We start from the raw sequence: 24,565 nt of genomic DNA on the forward strand, positions 1-24,565 counted from the left end.
AATTTTGAGTATTAAAAAATATAAATGATTTCATGAGATAAAAACATGTAAATTACATAAAACCCCATTAAAATAATACAGATCCAAAAAACATAATTACACTCACTGATCACCTTTGGAAGTTGCTAAGACATCAATTTATTATCCTGAGGATTAATGAAGGAAAATAATTAAGCATTTATCCTGACTTTCCTGCATGAACTGTATTTCAGGGAAAGTTTTTCTTTAAACAAAGATTATAGCTAATAAATGCAAAAGGAATGACAGTATATCACAACTCTGCAATTCCTAATGAGCTCCTTGATACAGGCAATGATCACTAATTGGATATTAAATTATTAGGTGAAAAATCAGTGGATTACTTGTATAATGGACAAAGCTGCCAATACCCAACCCAATAATCAATCTTGGTATCACCAAAAGTGAGACAACCAGATCACATGCCTCCGGACATGAGGCAACAGGAAGTACATAGTACCACTTGGAAAAGCCAAGCTGCTAGATATAGGAAATTTTAACAGATAGAGAAGTTTATTAGCCAAGACCAGGAGAATACAATTAAACAAATTCAGAATATGAGAAATTCCAAATAACCCAGTATCTACAACTAATAAATGGCATACCAAAACCAAGAATGGGTAATAGTATCAGTGAGAGACAGACATATCAACCAAAGGCAACATGTGGATCTAATCTGGATCCTGATTCAAACAAACGAATTATAAAAAACACTGTGGATATAAGGGGGAAAACTATACATAGACAACCAGATGCTATCAAGAAATTAATTTTGTTATATGTAATACAAAATCTACTTAATGTAAAAAAAAAAAGTCCTCATTTGTTAGTAAAATAGGAGTAAAATAATAAAGTAAAAAGGAGTAAAATAATATGGTGTTTAAAATTCACTTTAAAATACTTGAAAAAAAGTCAGTGGAGAGCGAGAAAACAAGAACAGTTAAATACTGACAATTGTTGAAACTGAGTAACAGATACTTGGTGATTGATTTTACTGTATTCTCTTTGTTTATTGTGGGGGAAACAAAAACTTATTTACAGACATACTATCATTTACACATAAATTTTCATCATCATATAGAAGTCACCTCCCTAAATAATGTAATTATCTTACCTATTCTTTACACTTTTCTTTAAGTAAGCTCTATACCCAACCTGGGGCTTGAATGCATGCCCTGAAACCAAGAGATGCATGGTCTACCAACTGAGCCAACCAGGTGTCCCTCTTCTTTACATTTTTATTTGACTTTTTCCACAGCATTTTCATAGAAATTCTCTGACTTCTACTCTCCTTTTGACCATTACAGACCTATAACTGCATGACAGAAGCTTCTAGACTATTCATTTAGTTAAAAATACTACTTACCCTGAGCTTGTAGAAGTTTAAGAGTAGCTTCAGCTCTGGCTCTGGCTTCTCTCTGGGATTTAGTTAAAAGTTTCCCTTCTTTTTTCAAGCGTTCTTTTCGTTCTTTTTCTTTTTGCTTTTTCCTTTCTCTCTTTTCTTGTTCTAATCTTTCCTGCATAGGAGTACATATCAGACAAAAATTGTATTGACATAATTATGAAATTTAAATGTCAAGAACACAAATTCAAACAAAGCTCTTGAAATACATGCAAAGTATTATATTATGAATACCCAAATGAAAATAAATATTATTTTTTTAAATGTTTACTTAATTATGTTTGAGACAACACGAGCAAAGGAGGGGCAGAGAGAGAGGAAGAGAGAGAATCCCAATGCAGAGCTCGAACCCACAAACTGTAAGATCGTGACCTGGGCTGAAATCAAGAGTTGGATGCTTAACTGACTGAAATACCCAGATGCCACAAATGAAAATACTTCAACAGTGTACATAATAATTATTAATTAACATCATATGAGAGTAGACCAAGTATTGGAGTGGATATATAACCAACTTCTGCACCTAAGTAAATAAAGGTAGAATTTTCTATATTGCTTCATCTTATTGTTTACATCTGAATAATAATGTAATTGAATTACCATACAACTATGACATTTTTAGAATAAGAAGATTAAAGATATCTTACAGAGCACAGACTTTAAATTAAACACAACTTCATGAAAACATACCTCTTCTTTACGTTTAGCTTCTAACTCTTCAAGCCGTTTTATGCGTTCCTCCTCTTCTCTCTTTTGTCGTTCTTCTTCTTCTTTAAGCTTAGCCAGAGCTTCTTGCATAGCTTTAACTGTGGCTTTGCTAGGTCCTTTTTTCTTCTCCTTCTCTTTTTCTTCCTTTTCTCCTTTCTTTTTCTTCTTATCTTTTTTCTTTTTGTCTCCTTCATTGTCATCTACCAAAAAAGAACAGAGGCAAAGTGTTTTTTAAAAAGTGGTTTCCTAACACAGTGATAAGCAGCCCCCAGAATTCAAAGACCATATTGGGCTGAGGTTGATGCCAGCAGCAGGGTAAGGTTTCTTGAGAGGTACAGAACAGCTCCAAAAAACTGAGTTGGCTTCAATGCTAGCATTGCTCTAAATTGTCCTGGGATATCCAATAAGACAGGAGGATTCCGTCAGCAGGAAGAAGACATACTGTATCTAATGTATCACTTAATCCATGGTATCTTAATTCCTGCTGAAATTTAGTAGATAGTTTTACTTCTAAAAGAGGATGGGGGCGCCTTGGTGGCTCAGCTGGTTAAGTGTCTGACTTCAGCTCAGGGCATGATCTCACAGTCGTGAGTTCAGCCCCACGTCAGGCTCTGTGCCAACAGCTCAGAGCCTGGGGCCTGCTTCAAAATTGTGTCTCCCTGTCTCTCTGCCCCAACGCCGTTCGCACTCTCTCTCAAAAATAAAATAAAAACATAAAAAAAAATTTTTTTTTAAAGAAGAGGAGGATAGGAATGATGCCTACCTTAAGGGGATATTAGAAAGATAAAATATAGGGGCACCTGGGTGGCTCAGTCGGTTGAGCATCCGACTTCAGCTCAGGTCATGATCTCACACTCCGTGAGTTCGAGCCCTGCGTCGGGCTCTGTGCTGTCAGCTCAGAGCCTGGAGCCTGCTTCGGATTCTGTGTCTCCCTCTCTCTTTGTCCCTCCCCTGCTCATGCTCTGTCTCTCTCTGTCTCAAAAATCAATTAATAAAAACATGAAAAAAAAAAAAGATAAAATATAAAAATATAGGTAACTATCTTCTAAGAACTCTAGAGCATTATGCAAAAGAATTAAAGTTTATGAAGCTACTTTTGTGGTATTACTCTTCAAAGATGTCCAGATAATACAAATTTGGTTAAGAAAGATATGTCAATTTTTCCATTAAAAGTTTTCTAGTCTTAAAAAAAGCTGTATGAGGGGCACCTGGGTGGCTCAGTCGGCTAAGCGTACGACTTCAGCTCAGGTCATGATCTTGCAGTTTGAGACTTCAAGCCTCGTGTAGGGCTCTGTGCTGACAGCTCAGAGCCTGGAGCCTGCTTCAGATTCTCTGTCTCCCTCTCTCTCCGCCCCTCCCCTACTTGCACTCTCTCTTTCTCTCAAAAATAAATAAACATTGAAAAGAAAATTTTTTTAAACAAGCTGTATGAATCATTTGATCTTTATTCTTCTGAAAAAGAAGAATTCTAGCTAGAAATCTTACTTTTTATTAATTGGTTCTACCAAAAAAGAAAACAAAACTTGGCTCACAGTTGCTTAAAAAATGTTAATTAATTTTAGCATGTTTTTGCTTTTGTATTTCATAGATTAAATTGGGCTTTTAAAAACAGGAAAAGAATTCATTATCTGATACTGAGACATCAAAAGGAATATATCACTTTAGACCTTCCAGTATTTGTCAGCACCGAAACTGTTTTCACAGTGAAATTCTATAAAAATCCTAGTCTGTACACAAACCATTTTAGACATTTTAAACTATATATATACACATATATATATGTGCGTGTGTGTGTGTGTATATATATATATATATATATATATATATATAAATGTTTAACAATGAAAATCAAAAGTACTTACTTACTTAATTAAAGTAAGCTTCATGCCCAGCTTGGAGTCCAATATAGGGCTTGAACTCATGACCCTGAGATCAAGATTTGGATGCTTAACCCAATGAGCCACGCAAGCATCCCTAGATGTAATTTTTAAAAGGCTTCTTCCCACCTGGGTGGTTCAGTCGGTTAAGTAACTGACTTCGGCTCAGGTCATGATCTCACAGTTCGTGGGTTTAAGCCTGGCATGGGGCTCTGTGCTGACAGCTCAGAGCCTGGAGCCTGCTTCAGTTTCTGTGTCTCCCTCTTTCTCTGCCCCTCCCATGCTTACGCTGTTTGTCTCTCTCTCTCTCTCAAAATAAATAAACATTAAAAAAATTTTTTTTAACGCTTCTTCTTACAACTTAAGTCCCTTTACAACCAAGGACAAAAAACAAAATTTCTGGGGCCACCTGGGTGGCTCAGTTGGTTAAGTGTCCAACTCTTGATTTTCATTCGGCTCAGGTCATGATCTCACAAGTCGTGAGATCAAGCCCTGCAGTGGGCCCCACACTTACAGCACAGAGCCTGCTTGGGATTCTTTCTCCCCTCCACTTCACCCCTGCTTGCGCACATGTGAGCACACACTCACTCTCAGAATAAGTACATAAACTTAAAAAAAAATGACCTTGGGGCGAAACTCAGACTGTGAGTCCAAGCCTACAGCCCTTTCCTTAATAATATTACCAACCTTCAGCAGCTGTGGGAGTCTCTCCTTTCTCTTCAGAAGTAGGGACTGCTCCAACATCAAGGGTCACTTTGGATTTTATAGTTTCTTCTTCAGATTTCTTTTGAGATTGTTTACTCTGATCCTTTTTCCCAGTCTCTAGCTCTTCTTTTTCTTTCAGCTTCCGCAGTTTTGCTTTTTCTTCATCTCGCTTTTTTCTTTCCCGTTCTTTCTTTTCCGCCTTCTTTTGGGCCACTGTCTTAATTCTGAAGGAGGAGTCGTCATCTTCATTCCCACTCTCCACATTAGGACCTGGCTTATTTTTTTGATTTTTTTTCTGTCCTTTTCTAGACTGCAAAAATTCATCTGATTCATCACCACTTTCACCCGAAGAATTTACTCTGGAACGCTCTTTAATTCTTTTACTGTTATCCTCATCATCTTCTGAGCCATCCCCTTTTTTACTTGATTTCTGAGCTTTCCCTTTAGCTTTTTTAGAAAGTTTATTAAAATCATCATCATCATCACTCCCAGAGTACATTTCCACTTTTGGCTTTGCAGATTTTTTCGATTTTGAATCTTTATCTTCCCATTCTTCACTATCATTATCATCAAAACTTTGTTTTTTGCCTTTCTGTCCTTTCTTTTTTTTATCTTGTTTTGAGGTGGATTCTTCTTCATTATTTTCTGTTGGCTAAAACAATTCCATTGTTAAAAATATTAAGTTATATTTTATGTTTTAAAATAACTGAGACTCCTCAATCATGTACTTTATTAAGTATGCATAGAAAAAATTCTCCAAATAACTTCAAAATAAGGTCGTTTCTTTCAAGAATATAAAACTCAATCAAGTACCAGAAGCTAGCCTAGACCTCAGGCACATTTCACATTCACTGTAAATTTCAGAATCCAGGTGCTCTGAAACAAGTACTAATCATCAGTCCACATTTACTACCTTCTTCAAATGGTATACAAAGCCTACAAGGAAGCTGAATGAAAAAAAATATGTCTATCACTTTCCAATTACTTTAGGTTATCCAAATTCAAAGAATGAAAAAGAAAGATCAAAGAACACGGGAGACAGAGACAGGAACATTTTATCTCCAAATGTACCAATTGTGAACGAGCAACATATCACAAAATACCTCTGAAATCCCAAATAAAATGTCTTTGTATCTGTGTTGGGTTTTACAACGTATTTCTTTCTTAAAAATTGTTTTCCCCCTTTGGCAGCAGAATCTATAGAAACTTTTAATTAACATATTCACACTGCTCGAAAGCTTCTAAAAGGCAGCTCCCTAAAACTGGCACTAGGATGCAGAATAGGTAACAAGGGTCTTTCACCTTTACTGCAGCACTTTCTCTGTCAGCTTTGATGCCTTGAGCTTCCCAAGACAATTCTTCCAGTTCTTTCAGGATATCATCTTCACTAGAAAGGATTAAAATATATTTTGAGGCACCAAATTAATTTAATAAGTGAACCTAATACCAAAGCTAATAAAAATCAAATATATTTAAAATATACTTACTCAAAGTCTTGCCTTTTTTTCTCCTTTTTCTTTTTCCCCTTTGACTTTTGAGGTTCCTGTTCCTTGGCAGCACCAGCTCCTTCTATTTCTGCAGCCAAGGCATCAAGATCAATGTCATCCTTGGCACTTAAATGAAAACAAAGAAGACCTAAATATTACTCAAGAGCAAAATAATCTACCACATTAACAGAGACATATATCATTTTGACTTTTCTCATTAGCAGCCCAGTGAGAAAAATCATTTGGCAAGTTCTTTCATGACAACACTTGAGTTGTATTTACTTATCAGCCTCCCGCATCTATTTCGAGAACATGCTCAAATCAGAAAGAACTATAATCAGGAGGTCCAGGAAAATCTAGGTAAACAAGAGAAAGAAATTAACTTTTGCTGATAACAAAGTTTATATGTGCCTAAAGGAATTATTTATAAAATGGAGAGAGCTTAAAAGATAAAATGAGTCTTATTACTTTATTTGTAATAGCAACAGCTAAATATTTGAACACCTATTCAATTTTTACTTGGAATAGCAAAAATTTTAGAGCTGGAAGAAACTTTAGAGACCATCTAGTCTGTCACTTTACCAACAGGAAAACTAAGATGCACAAAGTTTGAATGCCTTGAGCAAGACAACCACACATCCAAATCTAAATGAATTAGAAATGATTCACTAAATAAAACACAAAAACATCTAAAACCCCAGAACCAAATCTCACAATGTTTTACATTCTTGATTTCATTTCTGGTTCTATCCCACAATGTCCTCACCTACAAATACTGGAATAAATCAAACTAAGTTCCGGTTAAAAACTACAGAAAATCCAGGAGGTCAAAGATGTACAAATATGAAAGGTAGATGAATCCAAATAAATGATACAATAAAAAAACAAAGACTTGATGCATCATGACCTCCACTCTGCAGACCTTGTTATAAAGATGTTTCATTTCAGTAAAGAAAATTTCCTAAAAGAATAACTTTTAGATTTTAAGATCAATAATTTTAATACAATTTTAAGATTTACAAGACACTGAGGATATAAAATTTATTCCCAAGGATCTTAGAAGAGACATCAAATCAGTAAGCAAGAAATTTGCAAAATGCCAAATGCCAAGCAGTGAAGAAATTTATGCTTTTATAATAGTTGTCTACGACAAATATATTACCTTTTTCCTATATTTTAGACAGTGTATTTGAGGAAGATTATAGAACACTGAGCACTAAAGATGACTTCCTAAAGCACGAAATCCACAATCAGAAAGTCAGACCCTTCCTGGTTGAGGACAGACCTGGAACCAAGTACTGAAGGAGGAACAAGAGTTAGCTCGACAAAGTAGGTGTGCCCATCAGACACAAGGAGTACAAAAACCTAAAGACAAAGTGCATGGTATCTTAGGAAGACTCATAAAGGGGTATCTGAACCAACTGAGATGTTTTTCATAAGTTATGGATTTCGTGATCCAACCCAAGATCAAGGGACCCAGTAATGGGCTAGGAGTTTAGCAGTGTATCTTTAGCCATCTTTCCAGGTGACTGTGGGTTCGATTTGAAATATTCTTCTTAATAAATGTAGAAACCAAGGTACAGAGAATTTAACTTAGGATCACACAAGGAAGAGATGGAATTTGAACCCAGAAGTTCTGATTCTACTGTCAGAGCTCTTAACTCTGCTTACAAAGTCAAATTTGCATTTTAGAAAGCTACCTTTGGTATGAGTAGCAGGGCAGAATCCCAACTAGTTAGGAAGCAGGAAAACCAGTTGGTAGGAGCTTTTATAGTTAATTATAATGAGAAATGATAAACACCTGACTTGTAGTAGTTGCAAGCAAGATGATAGAAGATAAATATTAAGGGGATCAATCAGTAGCACTTAAGTGACCAACTGGATGTATTGTATATAGAAGGGAAAGAATCAAGAACCATCCTTAGGTCTCATTAAGTAACAGAAACCAAAGCCTAGCCAAGCTCAACCAGCACTCTCCAAAGGCATCTCTGCCACTATGTCACACCACAGCAGCTTATAAAAACAGGATGAGATGGGAAGATGGTTAATGATTGAAGCTTGTCACCTCACCTCCAAAAATTTGCCATCTCTTACCTGAACTATATTCATCTCATCAGAATAGCCTGTGACTGGATATACTTCCAGACCACTCATTAACAAACATCTCCAGAGTAACAGTATATAGGACTACATCTGTATGCTGTTGAGTCTGAAAGGCTTCTTCTGGCCAGTTATAAAAGACTGACAATTTTTGAGTGCTTATCATATATCAAAGCACTGTGCTGTTCAACCACTAGACATACTATGTATCATTTACTCCTCACAACAACTCTATGAAGTTAAGCTTAAAGATGATAAAAAGAATTTACAAAAGGCTAGAAAATTGTATGCCAGGAACTCAAGCCCAAATCTGACACCAGAATTGTGCTGCCTTCTCTAAAAATGGGAAATAATCAAGTGTCTGACATTATTTGAAAAATTCAAACATAGCTACAAAATATATCAGTGATATATAACAAAACTTAAGTCTTAACCACAATGGTTTCTCAAGTGTTCCTTTGATACGTACTGAACTTGCTGCTCCAGACTCAGGAAAAGGTCCTAAAGAGTAAACCATATTACAATGTCAGGACATGAAAACAACATACGTATCATATTAGTGATTTAAGCCAAAACATTGAAATTTGGTTTTTAAAGTTTATTTATTTTGAGAGACAAAGAGAACGAGAGAGAGAGAGAGAGAGAGAGAGAGACAGACAGACAGACAGACAGACAGAACACACCCCAAGCTGGTTCCGTGCTGTCAGCACAGAACCCAACGCGGGGCTTAATCTCACGAACCATGAGATCATGACCTGAGCCTAAATCAACAGTGGGACGCTTAACCAAATAAGCCACCCAGGCGCCCCTAAACTGAAACTTTAGAGTATACCTACATTTTCAGTGCTACTCCTATACCTACCCACTATAAACTACAGCTTACGATTTCAATAAACTTAAGAGTCAAACCTAAAATGCAGCCATGGTGATAACAAAAGCTTTAAAAGCTTTAAGGAATCTGTAAAAAATATTTTTCTGTAGGTATGTCTTTCTGCAAACCACTTTTTCCTTTAATAAGGCTGTTAACAGTCCTAATAATGTTTCCTGTGACAGCCCCCAATCTTTTATTCTAAACTTATTACCAATTTACAGAAATAAAAAGCAATTTCTATTGTACTCGACTCATGTTTTTACAAGCCACATTTTTCCATCAAGACCATAAAAATGTTATGACTTAATGGCCTTAAAAAATAAAGGTATTAAAAATACTGTTATGTGTAGATTTTTAAGAACAGCAAAGCTACTTTCTAAAGTGGGTTTACCATTTAATATTCACACCAGCAACGTATGGAGATAACCATTTTTTTCACATCCTAGTCAGTATTTTTTTTTTTTAATTTTTTTTCAACGTTTATTTATTTTTGGGACAGAAGGAGACAAAGCATGAACGGGGGAGGGGCAGAGAGAGAGGGAGACACAGAATCGGAAACAGGCTCCAGGCTCTGAGCCATCAGCCCAGAGCCCGACGCGGGGCTCGAACTCACGGACCGCGAGATCGTGATCTGGCTGAGGTCGGACGCTTAACCAACTGCGCCACCCAGGCGCCCCCCTAGTCAGTATTTGATATTATGGCTACTTTCCCTTTAAGATACTCTAAAAAATTAAGTGGTAATATCATAATAGTTTTTTTCTTTTTTTAATTTATTAACATTTATTTATTTTTGAGAGACAGAGAAACAACGAACGAGCAGGGGAGGGGTAGAGAGAGGGAGACACAAAATCAGAAGCAGGCTCCAGGCTCTGAGCTGTCAGCAGAGGCAGATGTGGGGCCTGAGATCATGACCTGAAGTGAAGTCAGACACTTAACTGACTGAGCCACCCACGTGCCCCATAATAATTTTCATTTGCACTTTCTTAAAGGATAGGTTAATTACACATTTTTTCATGTGTTTGTCATTCATAGTACTACTCTGTGAAATGTCTGTTCATATTGTTTGCCCATTTTCTAATAGCACTGAATGTTGAATTTTGAGAACTCTTTTTATGTTCTCTATGAGTCATTGGTCAAATATGGTTTATACATATGTTCTTCCAGTCTGTAGCTCACTTTTTCATCCATTTAACAGCATTTTTATTAAAGGAAAAAAAATTAATTTTCATGTGGTACTCTTTACCAAGATTTTATGAATCATGCATTGGTGTCATGACTAAGAACATTTCATCATGCCATAGGTCTTGAAAATAAAACCTTTGTTATCTTCTAAAAGTTGGGTGCTTTAATGTTTTATATTTAAATCTATGATCTATTTTAATTTTTTTTCACCTATGGGTACTCAACTGCTCCAGCAACATTTTACACTAATCATCTTACACCTTCACCAAAAATCACTCAGCTGTACTTGTATAGGGCTATTTCTGAGTCCTCCATTCTGCTTTACTGATCTATGCGTCTTTCCTTCAGACACTTACATTGTCATGATTAATGGAGCTACATAATAAGTTTTAAAATCAGGTGGAATGATTTCTTCCCCTTATTAATCATTATGAGAATTGTTTTATCTATTCTTAACTTTGACTTTTGAAATATATTTTAGAATAATCTTGTATACATCTACGAAAGTATCTTGCTAGAATTTGAATATAAATTGTGACTTCATTATGTTGTCTTTCAATCTATGAACACAGTAAGTTTTTCCATTTATTTAAATCAGATTTCTTTCATCAGTGTTTCAAAATTTTCACAAAACCTGTATTTAAAAAAATTTTTTTAAATATTTTTTAGAGAGATAGAGAGAGCATTAGTAAAGGAGGGGCAGAGAGAGAAAGAGAGACACACAGAATCTGAAGCAGGCTCTTCAGAGCTTCTTCTTCAAGCTGAAGAAGTTTCCCTCTATTTCTAGTTTTCTGAGTTTCATCATGAATGGGTGATGTATTCTTGTCAAAAGCTTTCTTTTTCACATAAAAATAACCAAAAGAATTTTTTTTAAGTTTTCTGCATCAATTGGTGTAATCATAAATAATTTTTCTTCTTTCACCTGTTAATGTGGTAGATTACACTTACTGGTTTCTGAATCATGAATCAGTCATTCCATTTCTTTTAATTTCTTTTTATTTGTCAAGATGTATGTGTATTCAATTCTATTTGTTAATATTTTAAAAATTTTTTAAGTATATTTATTTATTTTTGAGAGAGAGTGAGCACAAGCAGGGGAGGGCCAGTGGGGGGGGGGGGGTGGGGAGACACAGAATCTGAAGCAGACACCAGGCTCTGAGCTGTCAAGCAGAGTTCAATGCAGGGCTCAAACCCATACATTATGAGATCATGACCTGAGCCAAAGTCAGATGCTTAACCAATTGAGCCACCCAGGCGCCCCGTCTATTTGTTAATATTTCATTAACAATTTTTGCAATCTATATTTATGAGGATATCAGCTTGTAGTTTTCTTTTTTGTGTGTACCACTTTTGACTGGCTTTGACATCAGGGTAGTACCAGTTTCATAAAAAGATCTAGAAGGTTCAGTCTCCTCTCCTATATTCCAGAAATGATTATAGAGCATTGGTGTTACTACTTCTTTAAACATTTGGTAGAAAACTCCAGTAAAACCATCAAAGTCTGCAGACTTATTTTTCAGGACTTCTTTTTTTTAGTAAAGGGGATGGCAGGGGTGGGGAGAAGGAGGGAGAGAGAATCCTAAGCAGGCTCCACACCCAGCACAGAGCCCAATGTGGAGCTCAATCTCATGACCTAGAACTGAAATCAAGAGTTGGACACTTAACTGAGCCACCCAGATGCTCCCATGACATTTTAAATTATGAATTCAATTTCCTTAATAGGAATAAGGCTCTTCAAATTATCTATTTCACCTTAGTGAGCTTTGATAGTTTAAGAAGTTAGCTCATTTCATTTAAGTTCTCAGATTCATGTGTATAGAGTTGTTCACAGTACCTCTTTTTTTCTTTTTGATACACATCTATAATAATATCCCCTATTTCCTCCTTAAAGGCCTGTATCTAGTCAACAAATTGAGTCAGTAATTTGTAACCTTCAAGCAATAGGTCCAGGTAATTTTACTAGTATAGCATTTAAGAAAGAAGTGATACCATTTCTCCACAATCTCTAGAAAATAAAAGCAGAGTTTTCCTAACTCATTCTGTGAAGCGAGTATCACTCTAGTACCAAAACGAAAACCAGTATAAGGAAACTACAAATATCACTCATAAACAAAGATGTCAAGATCCTCTAAAAAATATATTAGAAAGGCACCTGGGTGGCTCAGTCAGTTGAACATCCGACTTTGGCTCAGGTCACGATCTCATAGTTCACGAGTTCGAGCCTCACATCGGGTTCGCTGCTGTCAGCATGGAGCCTGCTTTGAATCCTCTGTCCCCGTCTCTCTCTGCCCCTCCCCAGCTCACATGCTCTCTCTCAAAATTAAATAAAACATTTCAGAAAATTAGCAAATTAAAGCCAACAATGTATAACATGAATTATACACTACAATCAATTAGAATTTATTTCAGATATGCAAGATTTGAATACAGGAAATACTGTGAAAATGCCAACAGATTAAATAACTTAGATGAAATGGACAAATTCCTAGAAAGACAAACTATTAGAACTGATTCAAGAAGAATTAGAAAATCTGAATACACCTTTAGTAAGTAAAGTAATTGAGTTATTAATTAAAAAGTTTTCCACTAAGAAAAGCCTAGAGCCAGATGACTTCACTGGTGAATTCTATGATACATTTAAAGAAGTAACATCAATCCTTCACAAACTCTTTTGGGCGGGGGGAGGGGGGCAGGGAGAGAGAAGTGAACACCGAGACCAATATTACCCAGATAACAAAACTAGACAAAGACATTAGAAAGGTATAGAAGAGGCAGTTGTAGAACATTGTGAATATACTTAATGCCACTAAATTATGTGGTTAAAATGGTAAATTTTATGTGTATTTTACAATAAACAGAAAACTACCCCCCCAAAAAGGTACAAATGAACATTTGTGTGTACAAATATTCTCAACAAAATACTATCAAACCAAATCCAGCCACAGATTAAAGAAATTATGCATCATAATCAAGTTGAATGCGCTCTAGGAACACAAGGTTGGGTTTAACACACAACAAAGCAATGTTATCAGGGCACTTGGGTGGCTCAGTCTGTTACACATCCAACACTTGATTTCAGCTGAGGTCATGATCTTGTGGGTCATGAGATGGAGCCCCATGTTGGGCTGTGTGCTGACAGCACAGAGCCTGCTTGGGATTCTCTCTCCCTCTTTCTCAGTCCCTCCCTCATTCTCTCTCAAAATAAATTGAAAAAAAAAAAAAAATAGAAAAAGCAATGCTATCAACCACATCAATAGGCCACAGGAAAATAAATAAATAAATATATATATATATATATATATATATATGATCATATTAACTGCCATAGAAAATACATTTTACAAACCCAACACCTATTCATATAAAACACTCAGCAAATAAGAAATAGACATCAAGACCTAAACAAATAGAAAGATGTTCCATGATCATGAACTGGAAAACAATATAGTTAAGATGTCAATTCTTCCCACCATGATCTACAGATTCAACCCCTTTGCAAACACCAACAAACTGATTCTACAGTTTAAAAGGAAAAACAAGACTTTGAATAGTCAACACAATACTGAAGAACAAAGCTGAAGGACTCTATCCTATTTCAAGACTTACTTAGGGGTGCCTGGCTGGCTAAGTTGGTTAAGCATCCAATTTCAGCTCAGGTCATGATCTCATGGTTCATGAGTTCAAGCCCCATCTTGGGCTCTGGGCTGAAAGCTTGGAGCCTGGAGCCTGCTTCGGATTCTCTGTCTGCCTCTCTCTCTCTGCCCCACCCCCCTCTTAATACACACGTGCGCTCTCTCTCTCTCTGAAAAATAAACATTTTTTAAAAATTTGTTTAAAAAAAACACTTAAAGCTTACTATCAAGGCAGTAGAGTTAAAACAAAAAAAGATGCAGAATCTGTGGACCCTGGGTTTGGCAATGAGGTTTAAGATGAAACAAAAACCAAAAGCAGAATTTATCAGAGAAGAAATGATAATTTAGACTTTATTAAAATTTAAAATTTCTGCTTAGAAGGATACTGATAAAAAAATGAAAACACAAACCACACAATAACAGAAAATGCTGGCATGCCTTCCTTTATTGTACTTCACAGATACTCTGAACTTTCAAAGCAGCCCATGGATCAGAGTCATTTCGACTTTCAAGTCTCATGATGTAAGAAATACACTTTGTAAGGCTATAGCTGCCATAGACAGGGATTCCTCTGATGGATCTGAACAACAACAACAACAAAACTGAAAACCTTCTGAGGAGGATTCACTATTCTAGATGTCACAAACACATTTATGATTTATGGGGAGGGATCAAAATATCAACATTAACAGGAATTTGGAAGAAGTTGGTTCCAACCGTCATGGATTACTTTGCAGGGTTCAAGACTTCAGTGGAAGAAGTAACTGTAGATGTGGTGGAAACAGCAAGAGAACGAGAACTAGAAGTGGAACCTCAAGATGTAACTGAAATGCTACAATCTCATGATAAAACCTTTAACAGGAGCTGTGTCTTATGGATAAACAAAGAAATGATTTCTTGAGATGGAATTTACTCCAGGTGAAGGTGCTGTGAAAACTGTTGAAATGACAATGAAAGACTTAGAATATTACATAAACTTAGTTGATAAGCAGCAACAGGGCTTGCTGCAATTTCGAAAGTTCTATCATTGAGTAAAAATACGCTATCAAACAGCATTGCATGCCACAAAAATATCATTCATGAAAAGTCAATTAACCAACTTTATTGTTGCCTTCTTTTAAGAAATTGCCACAGTCACCCCAAACTTCAGAAACCACCAATGTGATCAGTCAGCAGTCATTAACATCAAGGCAAGACTCTACTCCAACAACACAATTATGAATTGCTGAAAGCTCAGATGATGGTTAGCATTTTCTACCACTGCAGTATTTTTAAGTTAATGTTACATACATTCGTTTAGACATAATGCTATTATTTGCACACAGTAGACTACAGTATACTATAACATAATTTTCATATGCACTGAGAAACCAGAAAACTGATCTGACTTGCTTTATCGCAGTGGTACAGAACCAAACATGCAGCATCTTTGAGGTATGCCTGCATTTGCAAAACACTACTGACTAAAGGACTTGTATCCAAAATATGGGAAAAGAAATTTAAACCTAATAATAATAATAACAATAATAATAACAGAGAACCCAATTAAAATATGAATAGGGGTGCCTGGGTGGCTCAGTTGGTTAAGGTTAAGCATCTGTCTCTTGATGTCGGCTCAGGGTTGTGATCTCATGGTGTGTGAGCTGGAGCCCCGTGTCCGGCTCTGTGCTAAAAGTGCAGGGCCTGCTTCGGATTCTCTCCCTCTCTCTGCCCCTCCCCTGCTCACACAAGCTATCAAAATAAATAAACTTAAAAAATAAAAATACGATGGGGCGCCTGGGTGGCGCAGTCGGTTAAGTGTCCGACTTCAGCCAGGTCACGATCTTGCAGTCCGTGAGTTCGAGCCCCGCGTCAGGCTCAGGGCTGATGGCTCAGAGCCTGGAGCCTGTTTCGGATTCTGTGTCTCCCTCTTTCTCTGCCCCTCCCCCGTTCATGCTCTCTCTCTCTCTGTCCCAAAAATAAATAAACGTTGAAAAAAAAAAAATTTTTTTTAAAAAATAAAAATACGAATAAAGATTTTAACAGTCACTTGACCGAAAGATACATAAATGGCAAATACAAAAAGAGATAAAATGCTTATCATGAGGGTAATACAAATTTGTCATGAGGGTAATACAAATTAAAACAAGGAGACAGCACTTCATACCTATCACAATCACTAGAATCAAAGAAACTGCCAGTATCAATTGTTGGTGAGAATGCAAAATAGCAGATTCTGGGCTTGAGGTAAGTCTGGATCACTGTGTAATACTAGAAAGCAAGTGATTACCATCTTTCCCTACCCACCCCTGCCCAAAACAATGAGTGTATAACTAAGAACGTAGGGACCAAGCGAAAGAGCACTCAACTGGCAACAAGAGGAACAAATTAATTTCTTAATTAAAGCAACAAATTACGGGGCGCCTGGGTGGCTCAGTGGGTTAAAGCGTCCGACTTCGGCTCAAGTCACGATCTCGCGGTCCGTGAGTTTGAGCCCCGCGTCGGGCTCTGGGCTGATGGCTCAGAGCCTGGAGCCTGTTTCTGATTCTGTGTCTCCCTCTCTCTCTGCCCCTGCCCCGTTCATGCTCTGTCTCTCTCTGTCTCAAAAATAAATAAAAAAAAAAAAGTTAAAAAAAAATTAAAAAAAAAAAGCAACAAATTAATATAGTATGAGATTTTAAACTAAAATATAAAATATGGTCCCCAAGTCCACACTGATGGAGATGAATGAATGAATGAATGGGGATAGACAAGTCTCCCATGCAGAATTCTAAATAAGTTATTCAGACATGCCACCATCAAGGAAATGGATAATTTCCCACTTAAATGTGAGCAACACACAGTGATTTACTTCCAAAGAGTACAGTATGGAAAAAAGGAAGAAAAGAGTAACTGTATAATGTAAAAGCCTGACAAATACAGCCAAATGATCTGGGTCAACATAAGTGAATTGTTGAAGTCTTCTCAAAGATAAGAGGAGTCCAAGGAAAAATGACAATCATTTACAATGACTCCAAAGAAAATGCTTTGCTATAAATCTAACAAAACATGTATAGAATTTGTAAGCTGAAAATCACAAAATGGTGACAAAAGAAATTCAAGACGAACTTAATAAAATGGAAATATACCATGTTCATGAACTAGGAGATTCAACACAGTAAAGATGTCAATTCTCCCCCAAAATGACATTCAAATTTAAGCAATTCCAATAAAAATCCCAGCAAGATTTTTGGGACATAGCCAATATACACAAGACTACTCCAAAATGCATATGGAAAACAAAACAAAAACAAAACAAAAAAAACAAAAACTAGAATAACTAAAACATTCTAGAAAAAGACTTAAAAAAAATGACTTTAGGGACACATGGGTGGTTCAATTGGTTAAGCCGACTCTTGATTTCAGCTCAGGTCATGATCTCACAGTTCGTGAGATTGAGCCTCGTGTGCTGGGCTGACAGCATGGAGCCTGCTTGAAATTGTCTCTGCTGCTCTCTCTCCTCCTTGGCTTGTGTATGTGCTCTCTCTCAAAATAAATAAACAAACATAAAAAAAATTTTATAATGACTTTAGCAGATTTTGAGAATAACCAAAACTGTGGTTCTGGCAGATGGACAGACACAGATATCAACAGACACAGGTATCAACAAGAAGAGGGAATCTCAAATTAGCCCCTACAGAAGTATGGCCAACTGATTTTCGACAAAGGTGCAAAAAGTAATTCAAGAGAAGAAAGACAGTCTTTTCAACAAATGATGCTAGGGCAAATGGACATGTATTTGTACAAAAAAAATGAATTCCAATCTCATTACTTATGCAAAAATGAACTCAAGATACATGACAGACCTAAATGTAAAACACAAAAATATAACTTTTACAAAAAATTTTGGGGGATCTAGCATTAATCAGGTTTTAAGACTTCCTGAAATTAAAAGTACAATCCAAAATAAGTTGGACTTCATCAGAATTAAAAACTCTGGATATGCAAAAGACCTTATGAAGGGAATGAAAAGGGGCACCTGGGTGGCTCAGCTGGTTAAGTGCCCAACTTCAGCTCAGGTCATGCTCTCTTGCACTTTGTGAGTTTGAACCCTGTGCTGGGCTCTGTGCTGACAGCTCAGAGCCTGGAGCCTGCTTCAGCTTCTGTCTGTCTGTCTGTCTGTCTCTCTCTGTCTCTCTCTCTCTCCCATTAAGTGCTCTCTCTCAAAAATAAGTAAACATTAAAAAAAAATAATAAAAAAATACATCTTTGAAGGGAATGAAAAAACAAGCCACAAAGAGGGAGAGAATATTTGCAAACCACATTCTGAAAAGGACTAGTATCTAAAGTATACAAATAACTCTAAGAACTTAACATAAAAATCCAAATAATCTAAATTAGAAAATGGACAAAGGCATAAGAAGACATTTCACTGAAGAGCATTTACATATGGAAAATAAAAGATATTCCACATCATTAAGGCATTTGGGAATATCACTACGCACAAATCAGAATGCCCTGTCTACAAAAAAAAAAAAAAAAAAGTGATAATAACCAATGTTGGTAAGGATGTACAGGATCTGGATCACTCAAATATTGCTGGTGGGAATGTAAACTGGTATAGCCACTCTGAAAAACAGTCTGTCATGTTCTTGTAAGACTAAAAATGTACTTACCATTTGGCCCAGCAATTGCACTCTTACACATTTATCCCTGAATAATGAAATTGTTCTCATGCAGAAACTTGTACACAAATGTTTATAGTGGCTTCATTTGCCATAGCCAAAAACTGGAAACAACCCAATTGTCCTTAATGGGTGAATGGTTAAATAAACTGTGGTTCATCCCCATTCCATAGAATACTATTAAGCTATAAAATGGAAAGAACTATCAATTCATGCAACAAGTGGATGAATCACAAGAGAATTAAGGCTGACTGGAAAGAAGTCAATCCCAAAGATTACATATATACATGATTCCATTTATAAAACGTTTTGAAAAGAAAAAAATTTACAAACGTAGAACAGATTCAACGTTACCTGGAGTAAGGATGGGCAAGGAAGGGGAGGTGCACAGAAAGGAGATGAATATGGTCACACATGAACAACATGAGGGATTCCTACAGTGATGTTCTATACTTTGACTCTGGTAGTGAATACACAAATCTACACAGGTGATAATACTGTATAGTACTAAACACAAACACAAATGAAACTGGGCAAATCTGAATATGGTCAGTGAACTGTATCTAGGCCAATATCCAAGTTGTGATATTGCATAATTTTACAAGATGTTACCATGGTGGGGAAACTGGGTAAAGGTACAAGGATCTCTCTGTATTGTTTCTCACAACTGAATGTCTACAATTATCTTAAAAGTTTCATTTGAAAAACCAAACACTGTTGAAATAAAAAGGCAAGGCTGACTGAGTAGTTTCTTTTCAATGCATATATACCTGATGAAGAATTTGTGATATTAAGAACTCCTACAACCCAATATTAAATGATGTTATTTTTTAAATGGGCGAATGATCTGAACACTTAACCAAATGAGATTCAAGAATGACAAACACATAACAAGATAGTCAATGTCACAAATGTAAGAAAATATAAATTAAAGTCACAATGAGATGCCACTACACAGCCACCAGGATGACTAAAATTAAGGACTGATAATACTAAGTGTTGAGAGAGGATGTGGACCAACTGGAACACATCCCCAGAGGGAATGTAAAAATAGCACAGCCACTTTGGAAGAGACAGTTTGGCAGTTTCTTAAAGTTAAACATACACACTTACCATAGGACCCAGCAATCCCACTCCTAGGTATTTACCTAAGAGAAATGAAAACATATGTCCACACAAAGACTTGTACTCAAATATTCATAGCAGCTTTATTCATAATCACAAGAAGCTGGAAACAACCCAAACATCCATCTACCAGGTAATTTATAAACAAATTGTCATCTATCCACACATTGCACTACTAATCAACGATAAAAGAATTAATGTTACGTATACTGACATGGATAATCTCAAAAGTATTATATTAAGTGACTCAGCCAGCCAATAAAGGCTACAAACCCTATGATTCTACTTTTATGAATTCTGGAAAAGGGGAAACTACAGTGACAAAAATAAAAAAATAAAAACAAAAAAACTAGTGATTTCTGGCCAAAAGCCAATTCATTGTAGGGAAAAAGTATTGACTACAAAGGGTCATAAAGGAACTTTTGGACTAATGGAAATATTCTAGATCATGACTGCAGTGAAGGATACACAACTAGACACATTTATCAAAACTTATCAACTGCACCACTTGAAATCTGTTATATCAATACCTTGAAAAATGTTAATTTGAATTTCTAGTAATACTCTAACAATAGTTTAGAACTTAGAGTGCATTTATCAGTTTAAACAGTTATGGTTAAAAGCATGTAAACCTAATATAAATCATTTACCTGTTTTTATAAGTTATGAAAAGTAAGAATAAAGCTATAATATCTTCTAATACTGTAAATTCTATTAACATGATATAATGTATAACTAAAATGATGTTACAATAAAAGAATCTTTTAAAAACATGGTATTTATTAATTGTGTGTGCAGGCATATACTCAACTTTGGTATTTGGCTTTTTGGAATTAAATAAAAATCATATATAAAAATAAAGACATACTTCATTTTGAGATCAATATAGTAAAACCTTTAACGATACAAAACACTATCCAAAAAAAGTTCACTGAAAAAAAGTAAAAGGAAAATTAACCTTATATGCAAATCTCTCAATCCCACACTTGGCAAATTTCATTTAATAATGACAGGCATTTTTCCACTGAAGTCTAATGTAAAGGTAGACAAGTATGTAGAAAATGCAACCCTTGCCAAACTATTTCAGAATTCAAAATCTTCAAGCTTCCTAAGACTTTCTCCTACCAGCCCCTCTTCACCCCCTGTAGAAGTTTTACAACCTGGCCCCAAATTTCTCTGACACTCAGAGACAGTGCTCTGTCACCTTCACTTTAACTTGGGGCTACTGATCAACTGACTATGGTAAAAATGATGCTATAGTTCCTGGGCCTATAACCTTCCCTGGCAACATCTACTTCCTGACTTTTGAGATGTTCACTGCCAAGCTAATAAGAATGTCCAGACTACAGAGAGATCAAATATAGATGTTCCAGCTAAAGTCCCAACCAAGAACCACCATGATGATCCACCAGAAATGAGTGAGGTGCCAGGTAAGGTAGCCTTTAAGATGACTCCACCACAGCCACCATTTATCTGCAACCACATGAGAGACCCCAAGTGAGACCCAACTGAGTCAAGTCAACCCTAAGAACCAAGAGATAATGACTTTTATTACTTTAAGCCACTAAGTTTGGAATGACTTATTACAATGCAAAAATAATTGCAGCACCTATATATTTCTTATTTCTAATCAATACCAAGACCTATAGAAAGGGTAAAATCCAAAACACAACATTTCTTCCTCTCTACTCATCCCTAAATTGAAAAACAAATTGATCGTAATCTCGAAGTACCGAGGGAAATGCTGGGGGAAGGAACAGTCATGCCTAACCCCGTTACTACTTTTCAATTTACTTTGGTTTCTGCTCATCTCTCCCAAAACTCTTATCAACAATTAGTGGAAAAGCATACCGAGGAATCCATTTCTTTACTCCTACTCCTAACTCTATCCTAGCAGCACCAATAGCAATAAGGAAAACAGAATCCTGCCTTCTCCATAGGATGCCTTTTAGCATTTCTCCAATCTCCATCTCTTCTTACCCAGCACTCCTTGATTATCAACAGTTACATATGCAAAAAGGAAAAATAAGACAAAAGAATGAAAAGCTCCATAGTCATAGCTCTCTCACTAGCTCCCATCACTACCACAACCACCAACACCCAAAAGTGCTCACTCTCCACTCCCCCAGTGGAGTTCTATCTTATGTACTACAACCACTTAATTCAGAGCTACCTATTCACATTTGGGGAGGAGGGAGCTCCCCCAGCTTACTATTTCCTTATAAACTAAGTTTTGACTCCTTTAAAAGGGATATGAAACCATATGAAATACTACTTTCATTGCACAATGCAATGCAAACAGAACATATCTTACTACCTTCCACAAAATTCAGCCTAATTCACCACTTTCTAAATACCTGATACATTAAAGTGACAACACAAGAGCAACACAAGCATCATCTTGCAGACCCCAAAATACATATAATCTAAATTCATACATATTATCGATTCTAATGTGTCTAAATATAAAATCAGTCCAGGGCATTTTTTTCCAAACTGGAGTGTGTACCCTCGATGGGAAAGGGGCGGGGGGGGGGGGGCGGGGGGAGTGTCAGGAGTGGAAATCAGGATTGTGGATGTTATTTCAGAAGCCTAAAAATTCTCCCTAGTGGCTTCTGTTTTAGCTGTTTCTAAATTAAAAAGAATTTTTTTAAATGTTTATTTATTTTTGAGAGAGAAAGACAGCATGTACGCATACAGAAGGAGGTGCAGAAAGAGAGGGAGACACAGAATCTGAGGCAGGCTCCAGGCTCTGAGCTGTCATCACAGAGCCTGATGTGGGGCTCAAACTCAGACCATGAAATCATAACCTGAGCAGAAGTCGGATGCTCAAACGACTGAGCCACCCAGGCACCCATTTTTAATTAAAAAAACATTTTTTTTTAATGTTTATTTATTTTTGAGAGACAGAGTGTGAGCAGGGGAGGGGCAGAGAGAAAGGGAGACACAGAATCTGAAACAGGCATCAGTCTCTGAGCTGTCAGCACAGAGCCAGATGCAGGGCTCAAACTCACAAGCTGTGAGATCATGACCTAAGCTGAAGTCAGACGCTTAACTGACTGAGCCACTCAGGTGCCCCTTAATTTTAATTTGATAATAAAGATTTAAGATAAACATGTCATGAATCATTCAGATAGCCACCTTATCAGACTGTACTGTCACGGAATATCAACCCAAGCTTTTGTTTACAAACCTCCACTTGAAATTTGATGAAAAAGATCAGGAGCAGACGATGTAAACATTGTGCCAACAGAAGGTGCTATAACACAAAACTTAAAATCATTAGTTCAAATTGAAAAAATTATTAGAAAAATTGAGCCCTTGCTGAACTCAAAAGAAGTCTATTACAGGAGTCAATATAGTAACAATAAAATGGTCAATTTAGATACTGCCACCCAAAGAATTAATCCGGAATAAACAGCAACAATATCACCTTGTTAGAGATGCAAAATCTTAGGTCCCACCCCAGACTTACTAAATCAGTATCTCTTTTTTAACAAGATCCATAGGTTAATTACATGCACATTAAAGTTTGAGAAGCACTGATTTAGAATCGACAACACAGTAATATCATCTTTCATGTCAATGCTACAAATTTGAATGTAAAAAATCTTCTATTTCTTACTATTTGATAGAAGAGTATTTTGAGTCTCATACTTTCACAAGAAATACAAGTTTTATACTTAGTATTACCCCCGTAGATATGTATAGACACTATTGATAACTTAAGCCAATATTCTGAATTAATATCTTAAGAAAGGACACAATCTAAGCTCTAAAATAACTGATCAAATTGAGCACATTCAGAAAAAAACAATTTGAGTACATTCAGCACTCACTGAAAGTGAACCTGTAGTCTATATTCTGTACAAGTAACTCTGGTCCTTTAATCACTGTCAAAGGTATAATATCCACTGGGACCCCTGGGTGGCTCAGCTGGTTAAGCACCCAACTTCAGCTCAGGTCATGATCTCACATTTCATGAGCCCCACGTCAGGCTCTGTGCTGACAGCTCAGAGCCTGGAGCCTGCTTCGGATTCTAAGTATCCCTCTCTCTCTGCCCCTCCCTAGCTCGCACTCTGTCTCTGTCTCTCTCTCAAAAATAAACACTAAAAAAAATTTTTTTTAAGTATTATTTCCACCTAATATACTTTGGTATAGTACCCAGAATAACCAAATAGACATTAATAAAATTTTTATGCAGGAAACTACTCTCAGGAGAGGATACTTGTCAATAACCAACTGGCTGGACAACACCATCAGTAGAAAGAGCTGGCTGCACCTGTGTACAGAATTACTAGGCAATAGAGAAGCAAATGAAGATCTAGGATATTCTTTGTCATCCACCCTGGTGACTCAAATATACAGCACACTCCTTTTCCTGTTCGTTCTGATCTGGCCTGCTCTGAGGGAAGTTTTAATTAGAAAGGGATCTGAAAGACACATATATAATAATTTTGGGAAGCAAAACTGCAATCTGAAGGGTGGCACTCCTATAAACTAAACTCCACATTCTCTCTGCATCTCCTCACTGTATTATCTCTGCGTAAGAATATTTGTTCCATTAAAATGTAAGATCCTTTTAAACTCCTTTTTTTATGCCCAATTCACCTCAATACCTTCTACAACTAATAATGACCAAGAAATTTAATACATTCCAAATAGGCATTATTAAATAAAGAAAAAACTCTATTCTGGAATAGCAACTACAACTTTCATACAATTGGGAAGGCAGGTTCATCACAGCAGCTTAATAAAAAAAACCACACTACCGCAATAACAATTACTGAACTTTTATTTTGATCACAGAACTTC

At 36.4% G+C, this 24,565-nt stretch overlaps 1 protein-coding gene across 3 annotated transcripts in view; it reads right to left on the reverse strand.

Annotated features, from left to right (window-relative positions):
- Nucleotides 1–24,565, reverse strand: part of EIF5B (eukaryotic translation initiation factor 5B) — a 93,966-nt gene that overhangs the window by 52,440 nt on the left and 16,961 nt on the right. For 2 of the 3 annotated variants that reach the window (XM_047851172.1, XM_047851171.1), the window contains exons 2-8: nucleotides 19,739–19,773; nucleotides 8,767–8,798; nucleotides 6,198–6,323; nucleotides 6,013–6,097; nucleotides 4,693–5,362; nucleotides 2,111–2,328; nucleotides 1,385–1,535 (exon numbers count right to left, since the gene is read on the reverse strand). In XM_047851172.1, coding sequence (XP_047707128.1) covers nucleotides 1,385–1,535; nucleotides 2,111–2,328; nucleotides 4,693–5,362; nucleotides 6,013–6,097; nucleotides 6,198–6,323; nucleotides 8,767–8,798; nucleotides 19,739–19,773 — 1,317 coding nt within the window. The remainder of the gene's footprint in view (nucleotides 1–1,384; nucleotides 1,536–2,110; nucleotides 2,329–4,692; nucleotides 5,363–6,012; nucleotides 6,098–6,197; nucleotides 6,324–8,766; nucleotides 8,799–19,738; nucleotides 19,774–24,565) is intronic. The other variant, XM_047851173.1, reaches the window with a different exon arrangement.

The sequence above is a fragment of the Prionailurus viverrinus genome, chromosome A3 (assembly GCF_022837055.1).
Source record: "Prionailurus viverrinus isolate Anna chromosome A3, UM_Priviv_1.0, whole genome shotgun sequence".
NCBI lineage: Eukaryota > Metazoa > Chordata > Mammalia > Carnivora > Felidae > Prionailurus > Prionailurus viverrinus.